A 22,291-nucleotide genomic window follows, 5' to 3' on the forward strand; every position below is an offset into this window, starting at 1 on the left:
AGCTTGCCAAATATATGTTGAAAAAAACCTGAATTAGTTTTTCATATCATAAAAGTTGCAATTTAATTAGCTCTCAACTTTGACAGGTAATTTTACCTTTTATACATGTACTTTGTAAAATCTATACAAGTATCAAAAAATATAACTTCTTATTCACCTGATAGATTAAAATCAAACACTAACTCTTATTTTTATGGTGATGTAAATAAGTTTAAAGCAGATTTCTAACATCAGTTTAGATCACTAAAAACCGATGAAATGACTGATGTAATTTGAAACAGGAATCATTCATTTTAGTTGCATAAGAGTAAAAACTGATGAGATGATGGGCTTATTTAATTTGAAACAGGAGTCGTTCATTTTAGTTGCTAAGAGTCAGCTCATACTATCATTATTATAAGGTTGAGTCAGAGATCAAACTGGGTATTAGCTATCCTAGTATATAATCATTTATAGAGAGAAGTTATCAGGTAGTTACTTCTGCAGTTCTAAATACCATTTTGGGGTGTCTGGAAAATACCTTAGAAACCAGTCTGAAGACTTAAGCCAGTTATCAACTTATTTCCACCTATTTATTTAATCTGGAGCTATTATGTGGGCCCATAAAGTGACTGTCAATTATGATTTTCATTTTGCTATTTTTGCAACTATTTCTTGAATCAACTCTAACTCATTCTCTGCTTTTATCAATAAAAAAATTTTTAAGTCTTTTAATTAGTGTAAACGTTCACATATTTAATAGTACCTTTAAAATAAGCATTACTACATTTAAAATGGTTCCAAACAAATCTATAAATGGTAATATAAATTAAAAAATACAAACTTAAAGTAAATAAATTTAACGTTAGCTATGGTATAAATAATGGTAAATGTAAGTGTACCTTTGAGTCATTAAAATGTCTTTTTAAAAAAGGACAGCATATTACCAGAACATTAGAAACCACAGCCATGATTCTCAAACTTCACCAATTGCCATTTGATATTATTTTGGCCACTGCATTCTTCCATGAGTAAATTAATGCTATAATTTCCAGAATTAAGTCCCAAGTCTTTTTCAATAGCTCTTAAATTCTTTTCACACTCAGTGTTGATTGAATACATGGCTTTTTTCAAATGAATAAAACAAGTGCATTTAAATTAGAGATCCATTTTGCGCAGACTCATTCGACTGAAGGAATCTCTGGAGAGAAAATGAAAGAATATGAGTAAACAATTTTTATATAATCGTCTAAAATGTTTACATGTTTTCGGCCAGATATCTCAAAGTTTTGCCACCAAAAGCTTATTAACTTTAAAACTTTTGCAAGCAAAGCTCTTCATTTTCAACTTACATGCTCATCCTACACACTATTGCTCCATATATTCTAACTTGTAGACTTTTCGATAGATTTGAAGTGACACTGTCCAAGTCCATTGATCATTTATTCATTTGTCCAATAAATGTACTAGATATTTGATTAAACAGGTACTAAGGGGCAATGGGAGAGATTTCAGGAGATTTACTTGAGGTTAAAAGGCAAAACACAGGTATTTTACTTAAAATAGTAAACTCTAAGCCTTAAATCAGTGGTTCTCAAGTTTTGGGCATTTAGGTCCTTTATACACTCTTAAAATTGAGGACCCCAAGGAAGCTTTTGTTTATGTGGATTATTTATGATATTTATAATAACAGAAATTAAAACTAAGACTTTTAAATTATTTCATAAAATGAACCATTATATATTACTATAAATAGGATTTTCTATTAAAATTTGCAATAAATTTTAGAAGAGTTTAAATTTAGAAAATTATTTTTTAAATTCTAAATTTAGAAATTATTTTTTAAAATAATTTTTTTGTCATGGGAACATCTTTATTATTTTTTTAATTTAATTTTTATTTTTTAACTTTACAATATTGTATTAGTTTTGCCATATATCAAAATGAATCCGCCACAGGTATACATGTGTTCCCCATGCTGAACCCTCCTCCCACCTCCCTCCCCATACCATCCCTCTGGGTCGTCCCAGTGCACCAGCCCCAAGCATCCTGTATCGTGCTTCAAACCTGGACTGGTGACTCATTTCATATATGATATTATACATGTTTCAGTGCCATTCTCCCAAATAATCCCACCCTCTCCCTCTCCCACAGAGTCCAAAAGACTGCTCTATACATCAGTGTCTCTTTTGCTGTCTCTCATACAGGGTTATTGTTACCATCTTTCTAAATTCCATATATATGCATTAGTATACTGTATTGGTGTTTTTCTTTCTGGCTTACTTCACTCTGTATAATAGGCTCCAGTTTCATCCACCTCATTGGAACTGACTCAAATGCATTCTTTTTAATGGCTGAGTAATACTCCATTGTGTATATGTACCACTGCTTTCTTATCTATTCATCTGCTGATGGACATCCAGGTTGCTTCCATGTCCTGGCTATTATAAACAGTGCTGCGATGAACATTGGGGTACACGTGTCTCTTTCAATTCTGGTTTCCTCAGTGTGTATGCCCAGCGGTGGGATTGCTGGATCATAAGGTAGTTCTATTTCCAGTTTTTTAAGGAATCTCCACACTGTTCTCCATAGTGGCTATACTAGTTTGCATTCCCACCAACAGTGTAAGAGGGTTCCCTTTTCTCCACACCCTCTCCAGCATTTATTGCTTGCAGACTTTTGGATAAATTTAGAAAATTATTTTTAAAATAATTTTTAAATTTAAATATTTGAAAATAATTTTAAATTTAAAAAAAATTTTAAGTAAATTTAGAAGGTAGTTTTGCTTATCTTTCCTAACATTAACGTTAATGTCTTAAGATTTACAATTTCTAGGAAAGGAGAGGACAGATACAAAGAGATTGTATTCAGCATTGAATCTCAAAACTTGGTTTTGGTGTTTTTATTTTGTGAAAATAGCAGTCTTGGAAGATAGTTTATCAAGAAAAAGTATTTTCTAAACTCAAAAAAACTGCCTGCAAATACTAAAAACTAAAGCTTGGAGGAATAACCATGATAGAAGAAGGCACAATTCAGGATACTGGTGTAAGGGAAGCTTCCTTCAGACAGAAACAATAGTCTTTCCACTAAAAGGAGTTTGAGAAATTTGATGGAAGTGAGACTAGCATTAGGACACCTCACTATTTCAGGGACCCAGCACTCTATCCCAGGACCTTTGACCAATGAATATAAGACTAGTGAAGGTAGGTAGAGGCAAGAAGTAGTCAGACATTCCAAAAAGACTAAAAAGGAAGCCAAAAGTGGAGGGGACTAGTGTTGCTTCCCAACAAGAGTTTCAAGAGGAAACCACCTAGGCTGTCTTGCATCATTGTAACAATAAAGTCAAGTCGCTCAGTCCTGTCTGACTCTGTGACTCCATGGACTGTAGCCCACAAGGCTCCTCCATCCGTGGAATTTTCTAAAACAGGCCGTTTGGTCTCCTGTTCCTGTACATGGTCTGTCTACATGTTCCCTGCAGGGGACATGACATACAGCATGCATTTGTTATACACTTCCAGAGGTTTAGAAGTACACAAATATTCTATCACTGAAGAACAGGGAATATTACCAGATAATCAAATAGCCAGCTTAATTTTCTTATGTATCAATAGTATACATGCTATTTATATAAGCAATTTCAAATGCCTTCCAAATATTTGATCAAGTAAGTATAAGAGCTTCACTGTTATAATTTTTTAAAAAGGGGGTGGTAAAATATTGGTGCCATAATTATTCAAGAGATGTATGTACATTCTAATTTAAAAACGCAAAGAATGCAGTTTACTTTTAGCAGTTATCATGCCCTGTCCAGAATTCAGGGGTTAAAAGTAAAAATATTAAGAGCTGTCCTTGGGACTTTACATGCCATTTAATTTCCACAACAACCTCTTCAAGGCAAGTATTATTTTACAGAGAAGTCTAAAATTAGATTAAATTATCTACTCAAATTAGGATCAGTTGTAGAAAATTCCAAGTTATTTCCACTTCTAATTTTGTCGCACTGAGAAAATAAAGGAAATAGTGAAGCTTTCTTGATACTCAGTGCAGTTAGCTGTTTTGATCCAAATCTAGAAGGACATATTATATACTATTTACTGTCAGGGATAATGGAAATGAATACCTGGCTTCAGTATATTCTAGCAAATTCTCTCAACAGAAATACCAGAAACTTTGACAGGACATTAGAAGAAACAGTTTTAGGAGATGAAACTTATGTGTGGTGTCCTGGTTAGTATGAGAACTTGACTTTATTATTCTCTTTCTCACAGACTTTTTATCTGGTAGGCTGATTCAGGTATAGCTGATAGAAGGCTTACAAAAGTTGGACTTGTTAGGTTTCAGAAGACATAATATTTTAAGCCATTTAATATAAGGTAAATACATTCACTATTAAATAATTCAAGTGGATTTCATTTTTCTGAAGATACAAAATAATAGAAAAAAACATGCATACCTGTGGCAGGTAACAGGTAATACTGCCTTGTATAACTGAGGGATCTTTCGGTTTATCAGAGGCTGTAGGGCCTCTTTAAGGCGATGATAATTTCTCTCCAGTTCCCTTTGATACTCCTTTTGATCTGGCCCAATTAAGCTCTTATTTTTCCTTAAGGCATCTTCACACCTAGGGAAAACAGTGTGTCGGCAAAAGATTTCTTTTGACATAGTTTGAAGGCTTACTGCTATATGTATATATATATACATATATACATATATACACACACACACACACACACACACACACACATACATCTCCACTATGATGAGGGCATTCAGTTTTTCTGTTTTATGTGAAACATCCTCTCCTGCAATTAGGTTTAGGGTAGGGAAGCAGGGCTCAACAGATTTCTTTAAAATCTACCTTCCACTTCCAATTTTCACAATTGAAAATTACGTATTTTTTAATATTAAATCTGACACCCCCTTCCCCCACACACACACATATCACCACTAGACTATAAGTTCTTTAAGGTATATAACCATACTTATTTACTCAATGGCATCTGGCACAGTAGTTTGCCTGTATTCAAATAGAAGTTTCTTAAATTAATAGATGGACTTCCCTGGTGGCTCAGTGGTAAAGAATCTGCCTGCCAATGCAGGAGATGTAAGTTCAACACCTAGGTTGGGAAGATTTCCTGGAGAAGGAAATGGCAACCACTATAATATTCTTGACTGGGAAATCCAAGGTACACAGGAGCCAGGCATGCTATATACTCCATGGGGTCACAAAAGAGTAGGCCGTGACTTATTAATGAAACAAACAAAAATTGAATAGATTGAGATTGCTTATTCAATTCAGATATTAAAAAAAAAACTATCTGGACTCCAATAGATAAATGGAAAAAGTATGTTTAAAAAAGTATACATATCAATGCTTGTAGAATGCAGCTAAAGTGATACTTAGAGGAAAATGTATATATAGCCTTAAATGCTTATACTGAGAAGGCTAAAACTGAAGAGCTAACCAGCAATTTGAAAAGAATAAACTCTAAGTGTAAGGAAGAAAACAAAATTTTAAAGTATGATAATTCTACATTTAAAAAAATGCAGAAGATGGTTGTTTGAAAAATCTAAAAAAATAGACTAAACTCTGGCAAGAATAAATGAAAGAAGGCCAGGTATCCTCTTCTAGAAATGAAAAATGAGACGTCAAATACAGCAGAAGTTTATACAGGCACAGAGGATATTAGGTATAATTTAATGTAAATAAATCTGAAATTCTGCTTTTCTAGATTTACCAAAACACTCAAGTAAAAATATGAATAATCCAAAAACCATTAAATACATCAAATCAGTCAAATCACAAATCTACCCACAGAGAAAACATAAACAGGCAAATTCTACTTAACAGTCTAAGGACAGATAATCCCATTGTAGCACAACAATTCTGAATATATAAAAAACTATTCTAGACTATAGGAGGAATAAAGACCTATTCCTGAGAAGAGTTTCAAACTCCCTTTTCAAGGCTGGGATATCAAAACTTAATGGAGGCTATAAGAAACAACTTGTAATTCAATCTCATCCACGAAAACAGTTGCAAAACTCCCAAACAATAAGAAACTGTCCTAACACTATATTACATCCCTACTCCCTACACACAATCCACTTTATAAAATTTTAAAATACTGTCATGACAAACTTGTAGCATAACTAAAAACTGGTGGGAACTTATTTCACTTAATTAAAAATATCTACAAAATACATGAAGAAAACATTATACTCAACGATGAAAAAATTTCTTTTAGATCAGAAATAAGAAAATGATGCCCTCTATCATTATTCCTATTCAGCATAGTTTATTAGAGATCCTAAACAGTACAGTAAGAAAAAGGTTCTACATATAAATTATTAGAATTAACAAGTGAATTTGGCAATATTCTCATGTAAAGCATGTAAAAATAAATTGTATTTCTGTATGCCAGCAAATAGAAAATAAATTTATTTTTTAAAAATATTTATTTGGCTGTGTTGGGTCTTAATTGTGGCACATGGGCTAGGTTGCCCAGCAGCAACTGGAATTTTCCCAGACCAGGGATCAAACCCATGGCCCCTGCTCTGCAAGGCAGATTCTTTACTACTGGGCTTCCACGGAAGTCCCCCAAAATGTAATTTTTAAAAATACCATTAACAAAAGTATAAAAATATCAAATACCAAAGAATAAGTGAAAATATAAAGTTTCTACAGAAAAATTTTAGAAAAACATTTAGAGGATATAAGTAAATGGAGAAATGTACTGTATTCATAGACTGGAAGAGTTAATTCTCTTTCCTTGAACAAAATGTGAGAGGAATTGGTCTATCATATATAAAAGGTTATTATAAAGCTGTAGTAATTAAGACAGCATATTAGTCAAAGAGATAAATAAAACAATGGAAGAAAAAAATCCTAGAAACTGATGCACACAAAGTGAGCACTTGATGTATTAACACTGCAAAGCAGTGGAGAAAGGGTAATCTTTGAAATAAGTGGCGCCAGGTCAACTGCACAACCATATGGGAACAGAAATCTGATTGCTATCTCACATCATATTCAGTTATCAGTATGGACAAAAATCAAACTGGCCCCCACCTTGAAGCATATGCAAAAATCAATTGAAAGAATTGTTTTTAAAAGTAAAAAGGCCTTTTTTGCCTTCTTCCCCTTTTGTTTGGGCTATACTTAATTTGAGAGCCCAAGGAAAGTTATGACCAACCTAGATAGCATATTCAAAAGCAGAGACATTACTTTGCCAACAAAGGTTCGTCTAGTCAAGGCTATGGTTTTTCCTGTGGTCATGTATGTGAGAGTTGGACTGTGAAGAAGGCTGAGCGCCGAAGAATTGATGCTTTTGAACTGTGGTGTTGGAGAAGACTCTTGAGAGTCCCTTGGACTGCAAGGAGATCCAATCAGTCCATTATAAAGGAGATCAGCCCTGGGATTTCTTTGGAAAGAATGATGCTAAAGCTGAAACTCCAGTACTTTGGCCACCTCGTGCCAAGAGTTGACTCATTGGAAAAGACTCTGATGCTGGGAGGGATTGGGGGCAAGAGGAGAAGGGGACAACAGAGAATGAGATGGCTGGATGGCATCACTGACTCGATGGACGTGAGTCTGAGTGAACTCCGGGAATTGGTGATGGACAGGGAGGCCTGGTGTGCTGAGATTCATGGGGTCGCAAAGAGTCGGACACGACTGAGCGACTGATCTGATCTGATCTGATCTGATCTGATTATATAGATGTTTAGGAAGTCAACATACTCTGACCTTGGGTAAAAAATTTCTTAAGACACAAAAAGCAAGAGTCGTAACAAGAAAGATGGAATTATTTTGCAATACTAAATTTAACAACTTCTGTTTATTAAAAAAAAAGTGCTAAGCCCCAAGTTCAGAAAAGATGTCTGTGATACAAATGATAAAGGATTACGTTTCCAGTATGTAAATACCCTTAGAAATCAGTAAGGAAAAGAATTCAGTAGGAAAATGGCAAATAAAAGAAGTTTGAACATTACAGAGAGGAAAGAGAAATAGCTAATAAACACATGACAAGATGTTCAACCTCGCTGGTAATCCAGGAAAAGGAAATTTAAACTATGCTGCTGCTGCTGCTGCCAAGTCACTTCAGTCGTGTCCGACTCTGTGTGACCCCATGGACGGCAGCCCACCAGGCTCCCCCGTCCCTGGGATTCTCCAGGCAAGAACACTGGAGTGGGCTGCCATTTCCTTCTCCAATGCATGAAAGTGAAAAGTGAAAGTGAAGTCGCTCAGTCGTGTCCGACTCTTAGCGACCCCATGGACTGCAGCCTACCAGGCTCCGCCATCCATGGGATTTTCCAGGCAAGAGTACTGGAGTGCGGTGCCACTGCCTTCTCCCAATTTAAACTATAATTACATATTATTTCATACCCACTAGATTGGTAAAAATTAGGTTGTCAGATAATATCAAAAGCGTCTGCCTACAATGCAGGAGACCTGGGTTCGATCCCTGGGTCGGGAAGATCCCCTGGAGAAGGAAACCCACTCCAGTTCTCTTGCCTGGAAAATCCCATGGATGGAGGAGCCTGGTACACTTCAGGGGATTGCAAAGAGTCAGACACGACTGAGCGACTTCACTTTCACTTCCACTTTACATTGCAATAGGAACTCTCCCAAACACTACTGGTGAGAATTTAAATCTGGCTTACGCACTTTGGAAAAAGATGTATTATCTGGTTGAAATTGAACCTATGGATATGCCATGATTTATTTACTCTTCTGTTGATGGATATCTTGGTTGTCTCCTGGTTTTGTGTTTTGTTGTCGTTTTTTAGTTATAAAGAATACTATTCAACTATTTCTTTACTTCTGGATGTACAAGAGATAGTTCTAGAGCTTATATACCTAAGAGTATGTAAAGAGTAAATACAAAAAAAAAAATGTTTATTGTTTTTAGGAATAAAAGAATGCAAGCTGAAGTACCATTTAAACTGATTAACAAGAGACACCATATTTAAATAGCATTACATAAAGTAAGGTGTACTGCAACTAGTAGTACATTTGCATTCTTGGCATTGTTACTACTTAGAACTTTTTGGAACAGATTACATATTAGGAGCCGATAAAAATGCTCATGTACTTTGGCTCTGTAATCTTGAGCTTAATACTTTAATTTGGCAAAAGAAAAAAAATACACTTCATTACTATACCACACTTAAATTCAACTTAAATTCAGATCTTTGATGAGATAATACAACTATTAGAATAATAGTTTTAACCTTAATTGAAAAAATAAGAATTTATATATATAACAGTTGTGGTAGAACAAATATGCATATTAACATAAAATATATACACACAAAAATCAAAAATACAGTATTCGCTGACTTGTAAGGTTTAAAACATGTAGTCTGGCTTTCTGCCTTTTTGTAATTTAAAAGAGAAAACCTTCTTTATAGTAACCCTTAAGGAGACCTGCAAACTATACGAATTCATTACCTTATCATAAATAAACACAAAAAAGAGGACATCTGTTTTAGAACTGTAGTAATAGTAAAAATTCCCCAAAAAATAGAAAGAAAATAAGCATTATTAGTATCTATGACCTAAAGAAGTATGTATTGTTCCAAGATCATCCAGCTCACAATCACAGTAGGGTTTTTTTGGTTTGTATTTGAAACGTCCCAAATAATAAAATCAATGTTTAAAAAATTTTTGTCAGAGTATGCTTGATTTACAATGCTGTGTTAGTTTCAGGTGTACAGCAAAGTGAATCAGTTGTACATATGCATATATCCACTCTTTTAGATTCTCCTCCCATATAAGTCATTACAGAGTATTGAGTAGTTTCTGTGCTATACATTAGGTCCTTGGTGGTGGTGGTAGTTTAGCCACTAAGTTGTATCTGACTCTTGCGACCCCATGGACTGTAGCCTGCCAGCTCCTCTGTCCATGGGATTCTCCAGGCAAGAATACTGGACTGGGTTGCCATTTCCTTCTCCAGGGGATCTTCCCGACCCAGGGATTGAACCCAGATCTCCTGCACTGCAGGCAGACTCTTTACCGACTAAGCTACAAGGGAAGATATTTTATATATAATAGTGTGTATATGTCAGTCACAACAGAAGTCAGTCAATTCTACAAAAAGAAGCTTGCTTTCTTTACTCTGGTCGTTCATCTTCAACATACATTAGGAGCCATGTTTTCTATAACCAAACTGATAAGGTCATCTAGCTCAATAATCAGATTATAAAATCCCAGACTTCCAATAAAGCTATCTGAAGTTTTTAAAAAGATGTTTACCATGTTCATGCAGGAGTAACTGATAACAATTAATGACAGCTATTGCAGTGAGAATAAAATACTGTCTTGAGAGACTTGAACAAGTTAGCATTCCTATTTTCCTGATGACAAAGTGCTGTAATGTGAAATTACTGCTACCCAAATAAACCCTTTCAGTGAATGATTTGATAAGAGAAACCACAGTTCATAAGAGAAACCAGAATAGGAAGTCCAAGACTGGCTTCTGACTATGGTTCTGATGCTGCTTCGCTAGTTAACAAGTCATCTACTTAATGGTACTTAGTCTATTTCCACCAGTGTTTGACTACTTGTCTTCAGAGACTACAGTTCCAGCTTCACTATTCATCTTTCTCAGAACAGATCTAAACTTTGCTCATGCTGGTTATTTGTTTTTAGTATATCCCTCCCCTCTTTTCTGACTGAAAAACTAATATTCGTCTTTCAAGGTCCATTGTTTTTGTTGTTCAGTTGCTCAGTTGTGTCTGACTCTTTGTGACCCCATGGACTGCAGCACGCCAAGCTTCCTTCTCCTTCATCATCTCCCGGAGCTTGCTCAAACTCATGTCCATTGAGTTGGTGATGCCATCCAACCGTTTCATCCTCTGCCACCCCTATCTCCTCCTGCCTTCTATCTTTCCCAACATCAGGGTCTTTTCCAATGAGTTGATTCTTTGCATCAAGTGGTCAAAGTATGGAAGCTTCAGCATCAGTCCTTCCAATGAATAATTAGGGTTGATGTCCTTTAGGATGGACTGGTTTATCTCCTTGCAGTCTAAGGGACTCTCCAGAGTCTTCCCCAATACCACCATTCAAAGGCATCAATTTTTTGGCACTCAGCCTTCTTTATGGTCCAATTCTCACATCCATACATGACTACTGGAAAAACCATAGCTTTGACTATATGGACATTTGTTGGCAAAGTAATGTCTCTGCTTTTTAATATGCTGTCTAGGTTGGTCATACTCTTCCAAGGAGCAAGCGTCTTTTAATTTCATGGCTGTAGTCATCATCCACAGTGATTATGGAGCCCAAGAAAATGAAGTCTGTGACTATTTTCACTGTTTCCCCACCTATTTGCCATGAAGCGATGGGACCAGATGCCATGATCTTTGTGTTTTGAATGTTGAGTTTTAAGCCAGCTTTTTCACTTTCCTCTTTTACTGTCATCAAGAGGCTCTTTCGTTCCTCTTCACTTTCTGCCATAAGAGTGGTGTCATTGGCATATCTGAGGTTATTGATATTTCTCTCAGCAATCTTGATTCCAGACAGTGATTCATCCAGCCCAGCATTTCACATGATGTACTCTGCATAAAAGTTAAATAAGAATGGTGACAATATACAGCCTTGACATACTCCTTTCCCAATTTGGAACCAGCCCATTGTTCCATGCTCAGTTCTGTTGTCTTGACCTGCATACAGGTTTCTTAGGAGGCAGGTAAGGCAGTCTAGTATTCCCATCTCTTTAAGAATTTTCCACAGTTTGTGATCCTCAAAGTCAAAGGCTTCAATGTAGTCAATGAAGCAGAAGTAGATGTTTTTCTGGAATCTCTTGCTTTTTCTATGATCCAACTTGACTTCACACTCCAAGATGTCTGGTTCTAGGTGAGTGAACACACCATTGTGGTTATCCCATTCATTGAGATCTTTTTTTGTATTGTTCTTCTGTGCATTCTTGCCACCTCTTCTTAATATTTCTGCTTCTGTTAGGTCCATACTGTTTCAGTCCTTTATTGTGCCCATCTTTGCATGAAATGCTTCCTTGGTATCTCTAATTTTAAAGGTCCATATATGATGTTAGGAGAAGGGCATGGCAAATCCACTCCAGTATTCTTGCCTGGAGAATTGCATGGACACAGGAGCCCTTCAGGCTAAAGTCCACGGGGTCACAAAGAGTTAGACACAACAGCAACATTTAATACTTTGTACTCTGTACTTTTGTTTATGATGTTAATTCCTGTGTGAAATATTCCCTGACATCACCATGTAAAATGATCATTTCCTCTTTTGTGCTGATAGTGTGAGTGAAGCAGGAATCAGTATCAAGTTGTTGATTCTTTTCCCCTATTGTTTCAAAATTTTGCAGTTACTGAACACCTATTCATTATATGCCAAATGTTATTTGTGAAGCAAAAGAGGTAACGGCAGGCCTGAGGTTGCTATCCTAAAAAGGCCTGTTTGCAAGGTTGGCCCTGGGTTACAGTCTGGGAATCTGGATTTGGGAAGGGTTCCTATTATATGCAGAAACAGTGGCTCACTGTGCCTGAACATTTTATATAAACACTATAGTTTCTGTTAAATACCAGCTTTCCTTTTGGGAGTCTGGAATTTTGCTAACTGTCAGGGAGAAGATACCTATTGACTCAGTTCAGTTCAGTCGCTCAGTCGTGTCCGACTCTTTGTGACCCCATGAATCGCAGCACACCAGGCCTCCCTGTCCATCACCAACTCCCGGAGTTTACCCAAACTCATGTCTATTGAGTCGGTGATGCCATACAGCCATCTCATCCTCTGTCATCCCCTTCTCCTCCTGCCCCCAATCCCTCTCAGCATCAGGGTCTTTTCCAATGAGTCAAATCTTCGCATGAAGTGGCCAAATTATTGGAGTTTCAGCTTCAGCATCAGTCCTTCCAATGAACACTCAGGACTGATCTCCTTTAGGAGGGACTGGTTGGATCTCCTTGCAGTCCAAGGGACTCTCAAGAGTCTTCTCCAACACCACAGTTCAAAAGCATCAATTCTTCGGCGCTCAGCTTTCTTCACAGTCCAACTCTCACATCCATACATGACCACTGGAAAAACCATAGCCTTGACTAGACAGACCTTTGTTGGCAAAGTAATGTCTCTGCTTTTGAATATGCTATCTAGGTTGGTCATAACTTTCCTTCCAAGGAATAAGCATCTTTTAATTTCATGGCTGCAATCACCATCTGCAGTGATTTTGGACTAGCCCTCAACAAAAAGCCTGGTTGGCATCTGAGTCTCTACTAGCTTCCCGGGTGGACATGATTTCCCCCATGCTGCCACGATTCTTTGCTGAACAATCAGCACGTCTAAGTGACCACCCTTGGAGAGGACCCAGGGAAGCCTATACCTGGTTTCCTCCAGACTTCACCCCGTGCCCTTTCCCTTTGCTAATTTTACTTTCAACTCTTTCATTGTTAACAAACCATAGCCATGTATATGACTATATGCTGTCCACTGAGTCCTCCTAGCAAATCATCCCATCTGGGGGTGTTTTGGGAGGCCCCAATTCATCCAAGTATTATTTCATCTAATTTGCACAATCTCCCTGTGTGAGGTAGATATTATATCCTTACTTCATACATTAAAAACAGAGGATCATAAAGATTAAGTGACCTGGAAAAGAGACATATAAGGATAAGATCTGAAGACAAATTTTTTGCTTCCAAGTTTGCTGCTTGTATGTTTTCTGAGGGAAGAGAGACAGAAACTCTCACACTGAATGTTCAAAATAAATAACAGCTTTCAAAGTTAACTAGTTAAATGTCAAACTAATAATAGTTTCAAGTTAAAGATTTCCTGAATCGAGGTTTCTCTCATTTTCAAAATTTAAAACATGGCATTACATAGAGAATTGGGGGGCACGGATACATATATATATATAAAATACATATGGAGTAGCAAGTTATACTCAGACTACGTCTCATTATGAACCATTTTCCTATAGTTTCTCCTTTCAATAATCCCTTATGACTCATATCAAACTGTGGATTAGACATTCTCAATTTGAGTATCTTTATGTAGAAAACTTTGAATACCTTTTAGTAAAATCTTTGAAGCAAAGTCGCAGTTTATTATGATGTCTGAAGAGCTTTGGGTCACTGGGTATTTCCGATAGGAAAACCTGGGCAACTTCCAAAGGCCCCTGTAAAATAAGAAAATAAAACAAAAAGTATGTTTTTGTTTTTTAAATATTCACAGAAATAGAATTTACCAAATCCATTTTTCTTAGCACCAAGATGTGTGCATTTAAGCTTAATACATCCCGATGCCAAATCTATACTTTTGCCCACAGCAATTAACTTATTATTTCATATTTCAAAGAAAATGAGTAGGAGACAAAGCACTAACTATTGTATTCATTAATGCCTTTTGCCTTGTATTTTTTATATTCTTTATCTTAGATATAACAGTTATCAGGCTATGGACAATCAGCTGTCAGTCCACTGATTATTAGACACTTTACTTTGCGAAAACAGTTTCCCCAAAGCATTCATAATATTAGGAGGATATTTGGAATTAAAGGTAATCTTTTGTGCGTAAGTATATCATTTGGAAGTAAAAACTCTAAATCACATATACTTTTAGGAGGTAAAGGCCTTAAAATCTTTATTTCAGTTTAACCTCTTATATTTTCAGTGTCTGTGCAACTACTTCTAACATATTTTCACTTGATGTAACACATTTGTGATTTCTGGAAAATATAATACTGTAATCATTCCAAATTCCATTTATAACTAAAATCACACAGTATTAGCAAACACTCCCACCTGATTCACTGTTGTGCCTACAGACCCCTGGAGGACCATCTGAAGCATTTTTGGGTCTGCTGGATCTTGATGTGTTGCAAATGCCAACTCCTGAGTTTTTTTCTGCATATCTTCAATAGCAACTTCAATTGGTGTTAAGATGATCTGGGTGAAATAACATCTATTTAGGCCAGTGGATTGATTGAAAAATATTTAGTGAGCTTTATACACAATCAATTAAAATAAAAAAAGTGGCAACTATGAAGTATTATCTAATAATATATCCTGAAACTTTGGATCATTCAATGAAAAAAAAAAAACTTTTAAAGCATAAGCTGAGGGTGAATGAGGGACTTAGAAAAGAAGCTGAAAGTTAATGACTTAAAAATGGGTCAAATTCTAGTATGTTACCATACACAATGCTATGTCCACATTGTTCTCACACGGCTTCAATGTATTTGTTCCACTAATTCTTTTTCCCTCTTTGGAGTCTTACCTCCTCTTTGTGAGTGACATTGACCCTTGTCTTAATGTAAGGAAAGGCATGAGAAGTAGTCAGAATGGTCTTCCGTTTGAATTGTTCATGAAGCTCCCCATGGGCACGACCATCTAAAGTGAAGGGTGTACAGTACATGAAACGACGAAGATTATAATTTTTGTCAAAATATGTGATTCTGTCCTTCATCTCATATGTGTCAAAGTATGGTTCCACGTAGGTAATCTGAATATAGGCCTGAGAAATGAAAAAGTTCTTCATTTATTCACTGTTAAATTATTGTTTAGTCTTCCTCCAACAAAATCAGAGTCTCAAAGATGCATCTATGGGGCATCACAGTCTGTCAATCATACCTTGTTAGGATCTAATTTACACTTGTCCACAGGATTAGAATCTTTGATTACTTCAACTACATCCTCTCCAAATCTTTCTCCATAAAATCCCTAAAATAAAGAAAAAGAAATCTTTCACATGAAGTTAACAGTAGTAGAAAACAGAGAAGGCCTCTGAGGGAGACTCCTGAACAAATGAAGCCGTTTAGTAAGTTCTTATAAGATGGTGTCAATGATTACAAAATAATAATTATTTACATTAACAGAATTTATATTTAGCCTATCAAATTAACAGGCTCTCACTCCATATTTATTTGATATTATTCCCATTTACTCACTTTAAATAACACAAAATAAAAATAATTTTCACCAATGAAAATATAGGATTCCACAAGAGATCCTCAAGAAAACCAAAAAGGGAACAGAAAGAAGAGACAAAAAAAATTCATTATATTTGATGTGTATAGGATATTGGACGTCTCTGGTGGCTCAGACGGTAGTGTCTGCCTGCAATGAGGGAGACCTGGGTTCGATCCCTGGGTCGGGAAGATCCCGTGAAGAAGGAAACGGCAACCCACTCCAGTACTCTTGCCTAGAAAATTTCATTAACTGAGGAGCCTGATAGGCTACAGTCCATGGGGTTGCAAAGAGTTGGACATGACTGAGCGACTTCACTTTCAGAGTCTGATGTAACCTGACTTCTTACAGGCATGAGTCAATGAACAAGCATTCATTTTTCTGAATGATTAATGTAATGTTCCAGAATTTCCAAATAAAAACATTAACTTGTTGAAGTTCTGTGTAAGTTCAGATTTTGAAAAGGTAACCCTGGGTCAAGAATGTAGTGACTTTTCCATATGACCCTGAGTGGCAGCATGGGCAAAAGATGGAGCTCTTCAAAAGGAAAAATTAAGTCTCAATCCTCAAAGCAGAACAGACACTCCTACCTCAAAGATAACTTTTATGACTCAGTAAGTTTGAAAAATACTGTCTCAAAATTTCCCAAGACTTAATAGGCTTTTGAAAAAACAAGAAGTCACAACTAAAACCAGTTTGTGGAAGTTGAGCCCTGTGAAGTCACCAATAAGAACAGAACGCTGAAGAAATTAACATCATCTGTGAATAAAAACAAGCCTACACTCTTCTGTCTATACAAATCACCTGAGGATTTGTTAAAATACAGATTTTAATTCAAAAGGTCTGAAGTGGGGTCTGAGATTCTGCATTTAACAATCTCCCAGGTAATGTCAATGCAGATTCTGTCCATGAACCACACTTGGAGTAACAAGGACACAGAAAGATTGGAAAGAACAACTATAGCAGAAAAGACAGGTTAGTTTCATCAATATTAAAGTTAATCGTTTATTTTGAAAATTAAGTATCTGTATAAAGGTTAAAGGATTCTAAGAAGTGTTTTTAAAGTATAATTTCAAGCTTTTAAGTTCTAAAGATTACTTCACTGGGAATCAGTTAACCCAAAAAGGTAATGCACTTGGGTCAGAAATATCTTGGGGTTCTAGTTCCATGATTATTAATTCCTTATAACCTTTTCTACAAAATGTGGATAATACTATATACATTTCTCCACAAATCATGGTAATTCTAAAAGATACAGGGTTTCTAAAATATGTGTGAAAATAGACCCTCAAAAAATCAAGTTAATAATAATATTTTACTGTTGCTATCAAAGATTTTAAAAATTCAAGAGAATATTATTGTACCTATAAAAAGCCTCATACCCAAAAGGAGTAGATTATTTGGCAGGATCTGGCTTATTAAAGGATTAGATCTGGATCTGAAAAGTCTATTCATCATAGAAAATACAAATTAAGGATGAAATTTTGAACCACCACAGTATTCACCTCCAATCTGTGAGATATCTCTGCGAGTTTGGTTATTGCAGGTTCCTTGTAAACAAATTCTTGTTCATCCAAATCCCCAAACTTAGTTCCATAAAAACCGACCCGAAAATAGGTGCCAAACATCCGCTTACCATCCTAGGTGTAGGAAAACAGAGAAACTTTAATACAGAGACTTTTTGTCGTGCACATTCTGCTTAGATTGCTATGAGTATAAAATTCTCAAAACAAAAGTTTTAATTCAAAACCACAATATTTTATTATTTCTCAAATGAAAGTAACAAAATAATCTTTTCTTCATTATTTCTAACAAATAACATTGTGCAATTAGGGCTTTTACCGAATTACATATGGCATATATTTTTCAGGGACTGTACCAAGTAACATCCCATATAAGTCTATGTTTTTCTAAGTCCATACAATTGAGATAAATTAACTTATTTTCTCTATTGCAAGAAAAGTTGCTTGGTATAAAATAAACTGTGTTTTAGTCATCCTAAAGTAGAGCATAAAGTTAAATTTAAAAACAACACTAACATATTTAGTTACCATTATTAGCCTTTACATTACTATCTCTTTTCGTATTTTAAATGAGATCATAAAAGTTAGAAGCCAAGTGTAGCATCTGGCACAGAGTGGATGATCAGTAAATGTCAAGATCATCCTGAAGCACTGAAGCAAAAGATTTACAGTTAGTATCCCTCTGCTAATAAAAAAATACTGTTATGTTTAAGAGTAACTAGAAATGGAATTAGGAAGTAAAAAATACATAAATGAAAGAAGAAAAAAATTTGAGAAGAGTTGGTTTTTCTAAAGTACCCAAACCACCCACTGCATACATTAACCACACACATTCATCCCAAGTACAAAGTATGCTAAGGTCACCTTAACTCTTACACAGAAGATTTGAAAACAAATTCTCTTGATAAAGATAAAATACGTGGAAGCCTTTTGTGCTATTCTTACATTTTAGATACAAAGATGTTTCAAAGGATTTTGTGGTAGTGCCTTTAAACACAGCCACACATGACTGTTTATATACCTCAATTCTCTTTAAGCCTAGTAAGTTTCATACTTATTTTTCCTTTATTTACTTCTTACTGCAAAGGCTTACTCCTTGGAAGGAAAGTTATGACCAACCTAGATAGCATATTCAAAAGCAGAGACATTACTTTGCCAACAAAGGTCCGTCTAGTCTATGGTTTTTCCAGTAGTCATGTATGGATGTGAGAGTTGGACTGTGAAGAAAGCTGAGCGCCGAAGAATTGATGCTTTTGAACTGTGGTGTTGGAGAAGACTCTTGAGAGTCCCTTGGACTGCAAGGAGATCCAACCAGTCCCTCCTAAAGGAGATCAGTCCTGAGTGTTCATTGGAAGGACTGATGCTGAAGCTGAAACTCCAGTACTTTGGCCACCTCATGCGAAGAGCTGACTCATTGGAAAAGATTCTGATGCTGGGAGGGATTGGGGGCAGGAGGAAAAGGGGACGACAGAGGATGAGATGGCTGGATGGCATCACTGACTCGATGGACGGGAGTCTGAGTGAAGTCTGGGAGTTGGTGATGGACAGGGAGGCCTGGTGTGCTGCGATTCATGGGGTCGCAAAAAGTCAGACACGACTGAGCGACTGAACTGAACTGAACTGCAAAGGCAGAGGGGGTATGTAAAATAAGTTACAAATGAAACAGATAATAAAGCAAAATGGAAAATTCTGATCCTCAATTTACCAGCCTTCTGATAATAAAAACAAAACAAAAAAGCATACAATTGACTAAAAATATCTCCAGATTTTGTCCAGAAGAAATATAGTTTTAAAGAAAAATGTGTCTAGAGTTAAAGGAGGTTTCTAATTTTAAAAAATTGTTTCAATTATTTCAAACTTTAACAGACAAAATTAACTGACTTCTATAGCAAATGAAATTTCTCTAGATAGGTTAAATATATTCAATCAAAATTCGGATTAAAACCATCAACAAGCCAATGGAGCAATATTTAATATAATCAAGAAATGAAGGCCCCACTGCCTGGAAAATAAAAAAGGCATGAGAAAACTAACAATTTTTGATTGTTTTTTCCAAAAAAATACCATACATGAATATATTTATTTACTCTTTGGAAGCACAAATATTAAAATATTGTTATCCTGGCTGTACTCCTCTCAGGGCTTTCTAGTTTAAGATTTCTATTCCAAATCTTCAGTATTATGACCTTTTAATTATTTGAAAACTGCTATTAGAACTTGTTTCCCTTAAACTTTCCAGTCCTCAATCATCTTCATATGATGATTCACACTATGCTATCTTCACTTTATTAGTCTTTTGATGGCACCTTTTAAAGTGTGGTATCCCAGAAACAGACACAACATACACTGATCTGATCAGTGTAGAGATCAGTGGGCTCACTGCCTCTTGGGATGTGGACTTAAATTCAATAAATGCAGCTTAAAACTGAACTAGTTCCTGAGCAGCCATTTTAAACTCTTTTTATTCACTTTCTCATACTGACATTCAGTTCAAGGAAAAAAGAATATTGAGTGCTTGTAATGTGTTGGCCACTGCTCATCCTCAGTTCAGTTCAATAGCTCAGTTGTGTCCGACTCCTTGCGACCCCATGGACTGCAGCACGCCAGGCCTCCCTGTCCATCACCACCTCCCGGAGTTTACTCAGACTCATCCTCAGGAATAGGACAATAAAAATAAGTAAGACTTGGCTCCTCAAGAGAGTAAAATATGTATTCAAATAATTACAATACAAAAGGTTATAAGCTCTAATAAAAAGTGTCTTGAGACAGGAAAGAGAAATCCTGTTGGAGCCAGGTCACAAAAGAGGTGACACACAGAAAGGATTCTGCAACCTAAAAGAATGGCTGAGCGGATGCGGGAGGGAAGGAAAGCACATTCTAGGGGGAGGGGAGGGAAGGAGGGTGGAGTGGAGGAGGGGGGTGGGAGGGACAGAAGAAGAATAAAAATGAAGGTAAGAGTCATTAAACAACGTATATGAGGTAACCATGCATCCATTCACATATTTATTGAAGGTTTACTATGTGTCTACAAACTGTTTAGACACTGGTGATATATCTGTGAACAAAACAGAGTGGTCAGGCAGGTCTCACCAACAGGTGACATGTGAACAAAGATGTGAAGGAGGTGTAAGAGTTATTCATGTGACTCTCCAGGGGAGGTGCATTCCAGGCAGAGGAAAGAGCCAGTGCAAAGGACAGGAGCCCCCCTCCTGTGCTTGAAGAACAGGAAAGTGGCTAGAGTGGTAAGGCAGAATGTGCAGCAGGGAGAAGATCAGAGGAGATAAGATCAGAGAGGAGTTACTAGAACTGAAAATGAGTGTGTGCAGTAGAGTAAGGAGATTTATTTTCAACTTACAAAGAGTTCCCTAATGTAAAACCATTGACTCTATCATGTTCATGAAAGTTTACTCATATAGCTTTATCTTCAAGAAAGATATCACTTTATCTTACTTCCTCTTCAGAGGTTTGGACCACAGGATGATAACCATTTTTCCTCTGAATTTAAAAAATAATACATTTTCCTACTATCTAGTCTATATTTTTCTAGCAGTATCTTCTTTTAATGTCATGAATTCTTTCTGAACTTCCCACCATTCCCACACTCCAATTATTCTTCCTCAGCAGTACTTACTGATTCCACCATCCTGTGTATAATGAAACTACATCCCAAGCAAGGAAATCCATTTACTCATCTATCCATGTCTCTAGTGGTTGAAATCTCTTATGACAAATAAGTTTTTTCTAGTTTTGTTATCTTTATTTAGCAGGAAACATTCAGTTGGGCTATTGCATATTTCCACACTGACGTCACTTCCAAAACTTCTTTCCTCTTCACCCACAGTTCTCTAATACATTTCTCTCGTTAACTGATTTTTCAGATAGGCAGACCAGTGTTTCCCAGGGGTCATCTCCTTCTCTTCTGTTAGATCTATTCCCCTTAAAGAACATACACTTTTATCAGTTTATTTAGTCATAGAGCTTGACCTGGGAACCTAACACCTCTTAGACTTCACAGCTAAACTGTGTTAAGATTTCAAGTAATTATAGTGATAGTAATGATGATGATAATCATAATAACAATAAAAATAATAATCACCAACATTTTTAAAGTATTGAGAATCCCAGGGATGGGGGAGCCGGGTGGGCTGCCGTCTATGGGGTCTCACAGAGTCGGACACGACTGAAGTGACTTAGCAGCAGGGTTTCCCTGGTCAGCTGGTAAAGAATCTGCCTGCAATGCAGGATACTGGGTTCGATCCCTGGGTTGAGAAGATCCCCTGGAGAAGGGAACGGCTTCCCACTCTAGTATTCAGGCCTGGAGAATTCCATGAACTGTATAGTCCATGGGGTCACAAAGAGTTGGACACAATTGAGTGACTTTCACTTTCACTTCACATGTACTAGATATGGTTATCCACTTTACATGGGTTATGCCAATTCTTATCACAACTCTCAGATATCATTATTTTCACCCTCTTTTTATAAATGAGGAAAAGTAATTTGCCCAAGGTCATACTGCTAGCCAACAGTGGAACTCAGCATTAAATCCTAGTATATTTGACACCTGAGTCCAAGCTCTTAATTACACTATTTAATCCCTGTATTCCATACACTCATATACAAATATGAGGACATAAGTATGATCCCTGAACCATTTTTCACTTCTCTGATGTCTTCCTTGAGAGTTTTCGAGAATTTCCCTGAGTAACTGAGATTTCCTGGGTCCCTTCCTCCCTAAGTTTTGTCTTCCTCTATAGGACAACACTGTCTCTACTGAAATTGTTATTACATGTTTGCATCTCCTTTCTGCACACTCCAGTATGAAAATCAGGTTAATGATTTTCATAAACTTACCA

General features: G+C 36.3%; 1 protein-coding gene across 8 annotated transcripts in view; it reads right to left on the reverse strand.

Annotated features, from left to right (window-relative positions):
- Window positions 1–714: 714 nt before the first annotated feature.
- DOCK7 (dedicator of cytokinesis 7) overlaps window positions 715–22,291 on the reverse strand; it is a 190,470-nt gene continuing 168,893 nt past the window's right edge. For 5 of the 8 annotated variants that reach the window (XM_086390303.1, XM_086390302.1, XM_086390300.1 and 2 more), the window contains 7 exons: window positions 17,418–17,543; window positions 15,577–15,666; window positions 15,224–15,460; window positions 14,749–14,892; window positions 14,017–14,123; window positions 4,433–4,600; window positions 715–1,180 (listed from right to left, as the gene is read on the reverse strand). In XM_086390303.1, the coding sequence (XP_086246429.1) occupies window positions 1,138–1,180; window positions 4,433–4,600; window positions 14,017–14,123; window positions 14,749–14,892; window positions 15,224–15,460; window positions 15,577–15,666; window positions 17,418–17,543 (915 nt within the window). In that variant the 3' untranslated portion in view covers window positions 715–1,137. Of the gene's footprint in view, window positions 1,181–4,432; window positions 4,601–14,016; window positions 14,124–14,748; window positions 14,893–15,223; window positions 15,461–15,576; window positions 15,667–17,417; window positions 17,553–22,291 lie in introns of all 8 variants that reach the window. The other 3 variants (XR_015160165.1, XM_086390304.1, XM_086390301.1) reach the window with 1 other exon arrangement.

This window comes from Bos grunniens, chromosome 3 (genome assembly GCF_055505025.1).
Source record: "Bos grunniens cultivar Pamir isolate PY7600 chromosome 3, Bosgru_T2T1.0, whole genome shotgun sequence".
Lineage (NCBI taxonomy): Eukaryota > Metazoa > Chordata > Mammalia > Artiodactyla > Bovidae > Bos > Bos grunniens.